Source organism: Helicoverpa armigera, chromosome 29 (assembly GCF_030705265.1).
Source record: "Helicoverpa armigera isolate CAAS_96S chromosome 29, ASM3070526v1, whole genome shotgun sequence".
NCBI lineage: Eukaryota > Metazoa > Arthropoda > Insecta > Lepidoptera > Noctuidae > Helicoverpa > Helicoverpa armigera.
The window spans coordinates 5,076,586-5,090,618 of NC_087148.1; the positions used below are offsets into that span (position 1 = coordinate 5,076,586).

General features: G+C 35.8%; 2 protein-coding genes across 2 annotated transcripts; one reads left to right on the plus strand and one right to left on the minus strand.

Annotated features, from left to right (window-relative positions):
• Positions 1–3,222: 3,222 nt before the first annotated feature.
• Positions 3,223–10,168, minus strand: LOC110382457 (uncharacterized). Its single transcript, XM_064042746.1, has 5 exons — positions 10,041–10,168; positions 9,106–9,274; positions 8,517–8,689; positions 7,833–7,999; positions 3,223–4,062 (listed from the first exon to the last, which is right to left on the minus strand). Exons 2-5 carry the CDS (start codon positions 9,272–9,274, stop codon positions 3,861–3,863), a joined length of 711 nt encoding a protein of 236 aa, XP_063898816.1. The 5' UTR covers positions 10,041–10,168; the 3' UTR covers positions 3,223–3,860.
• On the plus strand, positions 4,598–6,240 carry LOC126056847 (leucine-rich repeat-containing protein 34-like). The gene has a single exon (XM_049851367.2). The coding sequence runs from the start codon at positions 4,670–4,672 to the stop codon at positions 6,017–6,019; it is 1,350 nt and encodes a 449-aa protein (XP_049707324.2). The 5' UTR covers positions 4,598–4,669; the 3' UTR covers positions 6,020–6,240.
• Positions 10,169–14,033: the final 3,865 nt, after the last annotated feature.

Here is a 14,033-nt window from a genome sequence, read left to right on the forward strand (position 1 = left end):
TCTAAATAATTCTCCATAGTAGACTCACTTCTATAAAGTTTTAATGCATTATAAGAGGCAATTACACTTTTTTCACAAATGTCATTCCACCAAGGAGCTGGAGGCCTGCTTTTAAAATTATTTAATTTAGTGAGTTTAGGAATTGTCATCTCTTTTAAAGTATCTAATCGAGAACAAAAATCATTATAGGTTGAAATAGGATCATACAATTTTAGGGCTAAATCATTGAATATTGTTTTGGAAATAGTTTTATACTTTATCCAATCTGCTTTTTTATATATAAATCTATCAACTGGGGGATTAATTTGATATTTATCTATTTGTAGAGTAATCTCTGTTATTGTTGGATAGTGATAACTACCCATGGCATCATCATGCACAGACCACTCGCATATTGATGCGAGGTTAGCACTAACAAAGCTAACATCAATTGCAGATGGATTTCGTCTCGGGTTATTAACAGTTGTAAAACTACCATCATTCAAAATACATAAATCCAAGTCATCAATGATATTAAATAAATCCTGACCTCTGCTCTTAGTGGATAGACAACCAAATGCAATGTGATGCGCATTAAAATCACCGCTGATAAAGATGGGCTTTGGAAGATCATTAATTATATTACGCAGTCTGTTGATTCGTAGGTGTCCACTAGAAGGAGGACAGTATACACAAAGAATAGTTAAGCTACCATGCACAGTAGATAAGGACAAAGCAACAGTTTGTATGTCTTCATAAAATCTAGTGTTTAAAACTGTGTACTTTAAGTATGGCTTAATTAGTATTGCTACACCATTATGAGCGTTATTGGAATTTTGATTATAAATATTATATCCAGGTATTCTAAAATTATGATCTTTAAACCATGTTTCGTTAAGTAAGCAAATGTCAATATTTTGTTTTTCTAAGAATTGAATTAATAAGGGTTTCTTACTATTGGCACTCTGTATGTTATACTGAGCAATACGTAGCTTAGATATTGTGTGACTTGGATCCATTACTTTAGATTTTTAAGTAAAGTTTCTTTAATACTGTTTATGGTAGTAGGCGTATTATCTCCCTTATTACCTAGTTCCACCAATGTTTGCACCAGGGCCATGAGTACATCATTGCTGGCAACTATTTGTGCTTTGATGTCCACCTTAGGGACTTCCTTAGGTTTATTTACATTATGTACAGTATTATTTACAACAGGCTTATTTACAGAAGTATGTACAGACTTATTTACAGATGTATGTACAGACTTATTTACAGTTTTATTTACATTATTATCAACTAGTTTCATTTTTGGAGGTGAAAGAGGTGGAAATTGTGAAATATCAGTCATTTGTTGTTTTGTCATTGTTGCACTTGCGTAAGTTATTTTATTTTTCTTTTCTAAAATTTTGTTTAATTTAATTGGACACAATCTAGATATTGCCAGATGAGGCCCACTGCAATTGACACAGCAGATCTCTGTTGGTTTGTCACATACTTTATATAAATGCTCACCTCCACAAATGGAACATCTTTGTTTACCATTGCATATTCTAGCAGAATGGTTAAATTTGAAGCAACGGAAACATTGCTGCAATGGGGGGACATATTCAAATACTCGGTATGAAAATAAATCATATTGTACATTGTCTGGAAGAATATTTGATAGAAAAGTTATGCTAACTGTTTGTAGTGGTACTCGCTCTTGTCCAACTTTCTTTGTGAATCTTCTTACAGCTATTATTTCATAGATTGAAGACAGTTTTGTATATAATTCTTTGTTAGAGATGTTTGCTGGTACAAATCTGATTATACCTGTTTTTTCTATTTGCGCAGCCGGAATAAATGCTTTCAAATCATGTTTGTTAAGAAAAGCAGTATTATTAATAAAATTATTAGCAGTATTATATTGCTTGAATATTACCGCTATTTTATTCGCATTAATGCGCTGTATGGCCGTCACCCCTTTTATTTCGCTAGAAAATATGTGATTAAGGTAGATAGGGCTCTTATTTCCTATTCTATCCTTATTGTTGGTGGCTTCAATGAACACTTTAAAGTCCACATAAGGTGCATTTTCTGGATATAGTCTTTTATAATCGGGTTTGAAATATGGTGTATAGTCAGTACGCTCACCGCCGCCGCCATCACCACAGCAGTCCATCGCAGTCCCTTCGCCTCCGGCCTCAGACCGGGGACGTTTATGTGAGGTGGGCGGGTTATCCCCGCCCCCCTCATTTCCCACCATTTTCACAGTTTTCCACACCTAGCACTTTTGTTTTAATTACTTTTACATACAAAAAACTAGCAAATGTTTAATAAAAACAAATTTTGAAAAAATCCTGAACCGCGCTTATTTAAAGTTCCCGCCAGAATCTCCATTGTGCTTGCCATTTTGATACTTATAAACTCCCCACTTTGACTTTCCTCAAATTATTTTAAATTTTAATGTTCTTTTATATTTTCAAAACTAAACAAAAATATTAAAATCATCAATTACTTAGTGAAAAACTGAAAACATTTAAAAAGTCCTGTCTTCTTCATGAACGCCATCTACCGTTCGTAAATCGAAACCTAGTTTACATTTATTAACATCAGATAGCGCTGTAGTAACGAACGAAAGAAAATGTCAATAGATGGCGTTGCTTGATCCTTCATATTTTCATCATGTAAGCAAACTCGTTTTCCGTCGAGTTTTCATCTTTTCACGGGTCATTCGTTTTTGCTTTGTCATCATCAGTGGAAAATACAGATACGTATTACTAAATCAAAATAAGGGCTTGGTTAGCAAAATTTGCTTATTCAGGTTAATGATCTCCGTGCCAGTCTGTTAATTAGGTAAATTTTATTGAAATTTAGAAAGGTTATTTAGAGTTAATTTTTTTTTCACAGAATGCCTTATTTCATTGATGGAAGATGAAGGTCTGAAAATCAGTCTTAAAGGGCATCGGGTTCGCAGGTAACTGGGTCAGATCAGATGGGCAGTCGCACCTTTTAAAACAGTGCACCAAGATGCATCCATTCGTATTTTTGTATTGTACGCAGATGATAACTTAGGTATGAGGTTAGGATTGATTCAATAGAAAATCTGTGCATAAAACTACAAATCCCTTTGACTAGATTATAATATATTTGACTAGATATGTTAGTTAATACAGTTTAGCGTATAAATATTTGTAAAACAATTTGTAGTCTGTCCGCTCATTTCGTGTTAAGTAAATCGAAAATTAAGTAGGTACCTAGTGTATAAAAAAAAATACAGAGTACCTATAAATCCATGAACTTGGTTAGACTTTAGTTGGAGTCTAGTTAAATTATAAAAATCGGTATTTCTTGGCTTCAGCAGTAATGCCTTTTTTCAAGGTATTGGACCACAACTTGGGCAAACAGACTTTCATTGAATAAATAGTATAAATACCTAAGTATTATGAGATCATATAATTAAAGGTAAATGACTATAAGTTAAAGCAGCTTATGATATAACAGGTACATTTTTAACGTTACATACAAAATGAGATCATCGTTTAATACTTGGTTTTAAAGCACCCAGTTTCACCACCTCCAAATTATTAAATAGGATAAATATTATAACAAGAAATTGGTATTTAATTTCAGTAATTAATCATTCAAGAAATGATTTATGTATGGTCATGCCCAATATTCTGTCTATAACTTGTTTTGCATACCATAGATTACGTTACTTTTAGTTGACTAAAGTCAAAATTCTATCTTTAGTACCTAAGCCAATCAACATATTGCAAGAATATTAGGAACGGTTGTTAATAATTACTATTCGGAAGTTATGAAACTTGTTCGTAAATTATCAACATCCCATACAATCGGTTAAAATTTTCATATATGGCAATACACACTTTCTTTTTAAATTACTCTATGGCCAACGCCATTAACTTTGAAGATTTCGTATCTTTCTCAACGCCGGGGAAGACGAAACCTTTTTTAGCTAGTTCTTCGTATGTTATTTCGTAAAGGTCGATGAAGCCTGCTTTTTTGGCAACGGCTTGAGATGCCGCTGCTGTGAAGACAGTTGCTGTCACCTTGATGCCTAGGGCTTTGCAGAGGGGGATTCTGTGAACAAAAATAAGATTTGATGATATGATTCCACAATGGGCTATTGACCAAACTAGTGGTGGCCTAGTGGGAAAAGAACTAACTTCTCAGGTACGAGTGTGGGTTCGATTCCAGGTCAGGCAAGTACCAATGTAACTTTTCCAAGTTTGTATGTAAGTCTTTTCTAAGTATATTTTGGACATCCATGACCGTGTTGCGGAGGGCACGATAAACTGTAGGTCCTTGCAGTCACTGAACATCTTTGGCCCATCATTACGGGTGGTCCAACCTAAGGGTATAGGGTTGCACGGGCAACAGGGTTGAGGAGGTCAGATAGGGCAGTCGCTCCTTGTGGCACACTGGTACTTAGCTACATCCGGTTAGACTGGAAGCCGACCCCAACATAGTTGAGAAGAGGCTAGGCAGATGATGAATATTCGAGTTTTTCCGCACTTCGTCGCGATACGAATATGAAACTTCTTAGTAGAAAGGCTCCTTTATCACATAAAAAAAATGACAGCGAATCTGTCAAATTTTATTTTTAGTTCTGACAGCCAAAACACCAAATATTTTGATATACATTTACAAAAATAACAACTAAGTATATTCGGAATTCATTGTAAAAATGGGTAAAGCAAAATGCATTTGTGACACCGTCAGCGTATTAGAGAAAATACAAGAAGAAAGAAAAAAGTTACCAAAACCCGAAATAAATGAGATTAGACTGAATTTGTTTACTGAAAGAAACTCTGATGGAACTGGGTATCTCATGCTGAGAGGCTTAGACATCCAAGGAAGGTATAAACGTCGAATACAAGATACAGATATCCGGGCCATATGTCGGTATATCAAACACTCCCCGAGACGAATAACTAGACTGGATCTTAGCTACAATTACATCACAGATAAAGGATTCTTCAAATTACTTAAAAAATTACTCGTTAAAGGCCGTTCGAGTATTATAAACTTAAATATAATGAATAATCGATTGACTCGTATATCGATGGAAGCACTAGCAAAGTACGCGAAAGTTTTAAAGCTAAAATACTTACGATTGAATGGAAATCGATTCGGCACTAAAGGTGGTGAATTCTTCGCTAAATTCTTGGAAAATAATACTTCTGTTGAGTACTTGGATATAGGAGAAACGAATCAGACAATAACGAGTATCGCTCAAATAATCACGGCTTTAAGAATCGATCACGGAGCGAACACAACGTTACGAGTATTCGATTTGAGTCGAATAATGCCGCTTTTTAATCGATATCCTTACGAATCGAAATGGTTTTCGTATCACATCGAGTATTTGCTTGAAAAGAACTCTTCTATTATTGAATTACATTTACAAAAGAACCAATTAATGTCACATGATATCGAATACTTCGTAAGAGGTTTGAGAAGGAATGAAACGTTATTATACTTAGATTTAGCGTTTAATAGTATTGGTGATTATGGGGCTGAATTATTAGCCGAATATTTAGCCGAAGGACCTCAATTAATCCTTTTAAATATCGCCGGGAACTCCATTAATGATACCGGAGCGAGAGCCTTAAGTTTCCGGCTGCCATACTCAAAAATCCGCGCTCTTGACATCGGCCGTAACAATTTGACAGATAGTGGTGTGACCGACATCTTGAATACGATAAAAAAACCGTTCTTTTTACGGTTTTTGAATATTTGGGGGAATAAAATTGGCCACGGTTCTTGTGTTATTATTGAAAGAATGTTGCTAAGTGGTGCGTTGTTCCAGCATACGATTGATGTGAAACTTTATGAAGTAGATGAGGTTTTATATGCCGCTTATTACCCAAACCCGGCGAACAGAAACAAGCATTTGTATTACGATGAATTGGACTTTGGTGTACCACAGCCGATTTACCACATCACTAGAAATGTTATTGAAGAAAAGAAAAAAGTTATGGTCGATTGCAAACAGAGACATAAGTTGGATAAAACTGACAAATATAATTTTTGAAATACTTGATGTCGGCCTTACACTTTAAGGTTTGCTTACAAAAGTGTGAGGTTGGGGTAACATATCTACATACTTATATATTTTGTATTTACTTATTTAATTTTATATGGTTTAAGTTTCTACTGTTTGGCAATATTTGAAGTCATTGTTTCTCGTTTAATTATGGTTTATTTTACTTAATTTAGTAAATGGTTTATGGTTGTAATTTTCAGTATTATTTAATAAATAAATACATACATACCTACATATTAAAAGCACGTACTGTCTTTTTATTTATAAAGATATACCACTACGTAACCACCTTAAGTTTGTCTCATTTAATTAACCACAAGAACCCTTTGTTAAAATATTATTTCGAGGAAACAAGGAAAATTATGGTAACAAAAAGTTTTTACGTTCAAAGAAAGTTCCAAATAGACACATATTATGTACCTTTCGCAGTAGGTAAAGTTGCTTAAAAAAGTGTAAAGTATTGATTTAAATGTTGACAAATGGAAGATTATTTTGATTGGTATACATCTTCTACGAAAGTTACCGTAGCACAAGTTATGCTACGCCGTAGCACTTCATCAAAGTTATACTATATAATCTGTGGTTATACCACAGATTACTATAATAGTTTTACTATACCAACGCGATCTAAATATTCAAATTAATCTAGTCTAGTCTATCATTTAGGTTTAAGGGAACCTTTAGCTTTGCTAAATCTTTTCAAATATGTTTACCTCGCAAGTATACCTATATGTATATTCAGTTATTAAGAACTACAGACAGATTTCGGAAAAAAAATATTATAAAGTTCAAGTGTTTATTTGATGGCCCTAATCTCAGGAAGGATCCTCCGATTTGAAAAAGCCTTTCGATGTTATATATAGCCCAGCCCACTTATGAAACAAGGTAATTATATATCCAGATGAGCTAAGCAATTCCCACTAACTAGTCGATTAGTGACGCTAGTCTGTCTAGGTTTTATAATAACTTCTCAATCAACTTCCAACAATTAAAAGTCACATACCTATAACCACATCAACAATATTATAACCTATCTACTCACAACCCATCCCGCATTCCGGGATGGATTCCCGATAAATTCCCCATTACCCCGGGACTAAAGAATCCACAGCATCTTCAATAACTGCGGTAATTGAATAGCGGGTTCAATAGAGATGTGCCTGTACCGGGATTAATCGTTTTCAGATAAATAAGGTTGAATTTAGGATATGTACTGTGAAGATATTTTTTGAGGTAAGTGATACGTATTTAGGAGCGCTTGTTTGGCCTTAACCACCTGTCAAGTTAATTCATCAATTAGAACATAGACTAATATACTAGTTTAGTGTATTAGTATAGTATATTAGTCTATGACTAGGATATCAGTTTTACTCGGATGTTTAGCCGAACAGTTGCGCCCAGAACTTGTCATCAGGAGTTTATATTAGCTACTTACCAGCATTAGCCAGAACAACTTCCCACTCTTGGATAAGTAGCCCCTAAACATTTTTGGGTAAACCCTACCTCTATTCTGTCAAACTAGTCATTTTGGCTATTTAAGGAGTAGCTGTTTCACTGCAATTCCTAAGAAACTAATTCACCTGCACTAGGATAAAAAATAGATGATCCTGGATCTAAGCTAACTCTAGCGGTTTACTTAATTCCATCTGCATTTGTTAATCAATTTAAGCATGACAGAGCACACAAACACACTCACTCTAGAGCCTCTAGAGCCTTTCTTTGGAAAAAACATACTAACACCGGAATTGAGAATCTCCTCCTTTTTGTGAAGTTAATCAAAAAAACCTGGAGCAGCCCTTACCTGGCTACCAGCAGCTCCTTGGCGACGCCGCAGCCTCTCCACGCCGGGTCCACCACCAGCCCGTATGCTGTCAGGTACTTGTCCACCTGGTATCTTTGGAACACGTCCACTGACTTGCTGACCAGCTCCACCGCGCCGAAGAGTTGCGCCCAGATCTTGTCGTCGGTCTACAAGAGAAGAATATAGTGTTATTGCAAAAGTAAATAGTACATACATAAAAGTAACTTTTTATATTTGATAGGATTCAAAATTGTCGTCCTCAAACGTCTGTTTAACTTTTTGTAAAACAAACCTATCATTTCTTTTAAATAGATCTATAAATAAAAGCTCTTTCGAAACGTTAAGCGAGGTGCAGGGTCCCAAAGACTTAACTTTTATGGAGAAAAGCCGAAGAAACTCCATACGTCCACTATTCAAAAACAAAATTACAGTACAAAATCCCAACTATTCTTCTAACCACATGTAAAACATCTGTTTAACTTTTTTCTAATAACACTGTTCAAATCAAATCAAATCATTTATTTCATTTAGGCCTTTACAAGCACTTATGAATGTCAAATTATAAATAAGGTTAATTCTAGTGGCCCATTCCAAAAGTAGCTTCCTATGGAGAAGAAGATGTTAATGTTTTCACCTACATATGTATCTCACGAAAATAAATATATCTCTAAAAAGCAGGTCAACCTGAAAAGCTTCCTCCTTATCCTCCTTACACACGACGGTCAGCACGTTCACCCCCACGATCCTCGGAGGCTGCTCATCATTGTCCTCCACGCAGACCAGGGAGAGATTCTCCTTGAGCGGAGTACGCCAGAGGTTCTGCAGTTCTTTGACCGCTGATGGGTAGTTTTGAATTCCTGTGAAATATGAAGTTAATATTATTAACCGACTTTTATAAAAGGAAGAGGTTCTCAATTTGATGTTGTAGTTTTTGTGTTTGTTCGCATATATCTCTGTCGCTTTTTATGTCAGACTTTTGTGAAGTCGAAGTTAGAGGTTCGTTTTCTGTAGTAATTTTGAGAGCCCCCTGAAATATAATATTTATTACATTCTCGTTTTTAGTATGTGTTGTTATAGCGACAACAGAAATACATGATCTGTGAAAAAATCTACTGCTTAACTATCACAGTATTATGAATTACAGCCGGGTGACAGACGGACTGCGAAGACTTAGGTAGGCTCATTTTATTTACGCTTTGAGTACGGAACTCTACAAAAACTTTGCAATTTTTGCACTAAGCGATTGTAATTTGGAAAGCCATTCCTCCCTCACCAATATACTTGCAAGGCGGTTCATCCCTCATGAAGTACTTCGTGAGAAGATCAATAGCTGCCTCATGCAAGTCCTCTGTCAAGTCCTGGACGCGGAGTGTACCCTTGGATGTGGAGAACTTCCTCCAGGTCGTGGGAAATGGAATGTTTGAGGGGCGGGTGAACACCATCTAGAAAGCAGAAAGTGTGTAAGCAGTAGATGTGGGAAGGTGGGAAATAATTGTTTTTTCATCCCACCATCTCGGAAAGAGTAGTTTTACCCTTTGATATCTGAGCGCAAAAGTCGTTTTTATCCTCTAGAGCGGCAAAGTGATTTGAATTTAGAACATCGTGTGCAATACTCCATTTGTGACAATCTTGATAAGACTTTTCAAACAAATACATATTAAACAAATAAAATACTGCTTAAAATAATTATTCAATTAATTAAATAATTTTTATTATTGTTTTTACAAGATTTTTAACCTCGTTTCATTTTTAAACTGAGTTTTCAAATAAATGAACTTTAATGGGTACTTCTTTTTTAATTTGATACTCATATGTGCGCGCCATTTTGTTTTTTTGCATTTAGAAATTTCCTCGATGAGGTGGGATGAAAAGTTACGGTGTTGCACTCGAGTGCAAAGATTTTTCACCTAGTGCTCTTTTGATTCCCTCGCTATCGCTCAGAATTCTAATTATTGGTGGCTAAAAGGTATTAAATTGGTAGGACTTTTATTATTTTATTAAATTCTTAACAAATAAACTACTGCTTAAAATAATTATTCAATTGATTAAACTGTTTCTAGCAGCATTTTATTGTTGACCGAGTTTTTAAACAAAAACTTATATCCAGATAGTTTATCACTACTTAAGTGCGTTCTCAAACGACATTAAATCCTAATTCCCTATATTAAAAAGAGCCGAAATTCAGTTACAAAACAAATTCTAACTCACCGTTTATCCAGCAACAAATATATATATACAAAACGTTAAAGTCTGTTTGTCCTCTCACCACTGAGCTCCGAGAGAGAGTGCCGTTTCAAGGGATGAAAAGGGGCGGAGATACATCGAGGAAAATGCAGGAATCCGTTTTATTAATTTTCTCTCTCGTATGCGAATAAATGCCGGGATACCTATAACGGTGAATGTTGGAATTCTGATCAATATTGAAGATCGGTATTGAAAAAGTATTTCTGAAGGGTTTTATTCGTATGTACCAATAACTAAAGTACCTACCTAAGTATATGTAATTATTTATTTTAATAATATCGCTTGAGGTAAGAAATACGCGCTTTTTCGCGCGTTGCTAGCCATATTATTCGGTAGAGGTCTACAGTTTATTAATATAATTAATTTTATTCCAACCTGTTGAACTATTTTCACGTGAAATCGTAACAGACGGAGTTATACTTTTGGACGAATTATTAAAAGCAAGCGTCAGCCCCAGCGGCTTCGTGGAAGCTACTCCGCACGACTAGATAAAAACTTAGCCTAAGCTTAAAGCCTTCCTGGATAAGTGAGCTATATAACTATTAAACAAATTTTTGAAATCGGATCAGTAGTTCCAGATAGGAATATATAGAAGGAGCTTATCCTTCAAAAAAATCGAACTCTACAACTTTATCGATATAGTGATTGTGTGTCATTGGCTTTATATCGACGCTCAAAAGTTGTTTCAATTTTATTAACTGAAAGCTAACTCCCGGTAATGGAGGTTTCAAACTTTCTTCCTGTTATTGATTAGAAAGGAAAACCTTAGATTTTCACCGATCTGGAGAAGTCAATTTTATTATAGTAATCTGTGGTTGTATTGTGTGTATGCTCAAAGTCGCTACATCTCCGAACGACTGTGCTTTACGGAGGAAGAGTGATCTTGATTGATTTGAAAAATTCATTCCGAGTTTTACGTGTGAGGTAAAAGCTAATAAAGTCTATTTTAGTCCGTGTGCGTGGAGTCCTTACCCCCAGGGCTGCGAAATATAGGTAAGGGGTTGATTGTTTAAACTCCCTAATCTCAGAAAATACGAGAATGATTTGATTAATTATTTCAGTGTTGATTGTTATCAAGGCTAGTAATGTAAGCTTTTATCCGGGTGCACTGACAAACGGAGTAATTCCCAGTAGCAGGCTACTTTCAATATATTATATTATGTAGTTATTTCTCACCCAGTATGCGCGGAACTTAACCGATGTCGTCACTCGCTAATCCGAGGTTGCTAAACGTGATCTAATTTGACACCCGACGACATTTTGTGATGCCGTGTCGTTGTCGTGTCGTCGCCGTTATTAAAGTAGGTCTAGGCTTCTTTGGAATATTATTACGTACAGTATAGTTTGAGATTAAAAAGAGATTTGTTAAGTTTTCACAGATGTATGCCTACAAAGAGGAAATTCCTAAATTGTAGAAGAATAATATCTGCTTAGCCTTTCTCGACTATGTTGGGGTTGGCTTCCAGTCCAACAGGATCCAGCTGAGTACCAGTGTGCCACAAGGAGCGACTGCCTATCTAACCTCCTCAACCCAGCTGCCAGGACAACTCGATACTCCTTCAAGACTGGTTGTCGAACCTTCTGGCTTCTGATTTCCCGTAACGACTGCCAAAGATGTTCAAATGACTGCCGGGACCCACCAATTTAACGTGCCTTCTGAAATACAGTATCCTCGAACAATTAATATTAATAGTTATCGTATGTCAGTCGTGTCGTGATCGTCACTCAAAAGGATCATAAATTCGTCTGAGTTTATGAATATTGCATGACATTGAGTTAAATCGTTAGCAGTCGCTGTTTCTTACATCTTCTAATCGTTATAATGTGAGAATACTCGTATATACTAGCTGTTTTCCCGGGGTTTTACCCGCGTTTCGGGGGAACCACTTCCCGCAACCGAATGAAATGTACCAGTCTATTTAAATCGGTTCAGTAGTTTTGGCATAAAAGTGCTGTTGCATTGTAAAAATATTTGACGCGAAATAGTCTTTTACAATAATAAACCAATCTTTTTTATAGAACTGTGTTGAGAGTTTTTGTGTTAGAGGTGAGATATGTAGGTGTATATGGGCTCGATATAAAATATTAATGTATTAATTAAGACTGGAAACCGAAAAGGATATAATAAATAATGATATTATGAAGCTGAAATGTTAAGTTGTTCAGGAACTACTAGACTGATTTAAACAGTTCTTTCAGTTGGAAAGCCCATTCATTGAGGAAAGCTTATCGACTATTTTTTATCCGAAGTTTCCACGGTACGCAGGTGAATCCGCTGGTGGAAGTTGGTACGCACATAAAATATTTTTTTTAGACAAATCATAAGACTAGGCCAATAGTTAAATACGCATATAAACACAGATTACCTTAATAGTTACAACTGCGTATGACTACCTCGCTGCGTGTTGGCAGAACTCATCGCCACGAGGTGATTGAAGGGAGAAATATATTACTATCATTATCATCATCATTTATATTCCGTATTGGATCAACCCGTGACTTCTAGTACTTTATATTAATCATTGTAGTAGTTTATTGTTTATGTTCAGTTCCTAGAAAAAGAAACGATATGTTTTGGGTATGGACAGTAGTTTTTTACTAAAGATGTTAAAATAAAAAGATGTTAAATTCCTAAATTCTGCACCCTAAAGGTAAGTTTTGAAAGCAAGCTGCCGACTGAAAGTTCAGTGACTGTATGAAATCGGTCGATAGCTGGAGGTGATTTCATATATATGCATACAAAATTACAAACCAGTTGGTGCAGCTGCGGCAGTTGTTCTTGTCATCTCGCTTCCTTCATACCTTAGGAGTAAAATGGTGACGACATTTTCTCGGATGATGTACCTATATTTATGTTGCCGCCACGCCGTAACAAAAAGTACTGAACCTAGAATGAAATTAGTATTTTGCGGGCTCGCTCACATGGAACAAACTAGATTTTTCTTGCTCGTTTTAAAGAAAATAAACGAACCCGACACGCACTTGGCCGGTTGTTTAACCGCCGGAATAGAACAGGCCATTCCACGGTATCTCTGTTGTCCGAAATAAATGGATTTGAATTTTTCATCAAATACTCCATTAATTACTCGTGCCATTTTGAATGTCTTGTGACTGCGCAATACTGTTTTTAACCCCTTTCCCAAAAGGAAAGGTTTAGCAAAAGACAAACGGTTCTCAATTCGGATGTTTGAATTTTTTAAATTAGTTTTTATTCATAAATGTTGACTGTTTCACAGTTAATAGTACTTAACCAACTTCAGACCTCCAATGTTATCTGACTTTAATTGTAGTTAAAACAATTGTTATAAACAGCCAGTTCGTTGTCTCGTGCAAATCTTTGTTCTCAAATGGATATACAAAGAGAAACGCAAGGTGGTTTGTAGAGTAGGGTGAGATGGACTGTTTGTGTCCCTCGGTCGATTGTCGACCACGGTGGAGATCAACTACCTTCGCAGGATATATTATAGTGTACAGTTATTTACGCAGACACAGGTGGAATAAGAGAGGAATAAGAAGTGCCACCTGTTCGAGAACAACGTTGGAGATAGAACGGAGAGAAGAAGAAATTCTGGTAAGTTGATCCCACCACGATGTGGGATATATATAACGAACGAGATAATTTTTTTATTAATTGATTTTCGTCCGCATTCCGTGTTAAACTAGAGGTAGAGGTCTTCAGTTGAAATTCAGAATTTGAGTCCTCGTGGGCAGGTCTTGCTGTCCTTGGTTCTTTCATGCTTATGATGTAAGGGTATGATGAGACTATTGGAATAAAAAATAAGAAAATTAAAAAAAAAATGTTGGTTAAGTATCATCAAAAGCTAGAAAAAGCTAGTTAATCGAACCTTTCTATCGGAAGAGGCCAATAAAAATAAACGAAAAGCTCAAAACATCATGTCGACCCATCCCATTTCTATAACACACGTCAATGCAGTTCAAAGTTCAGAAACTATCGGA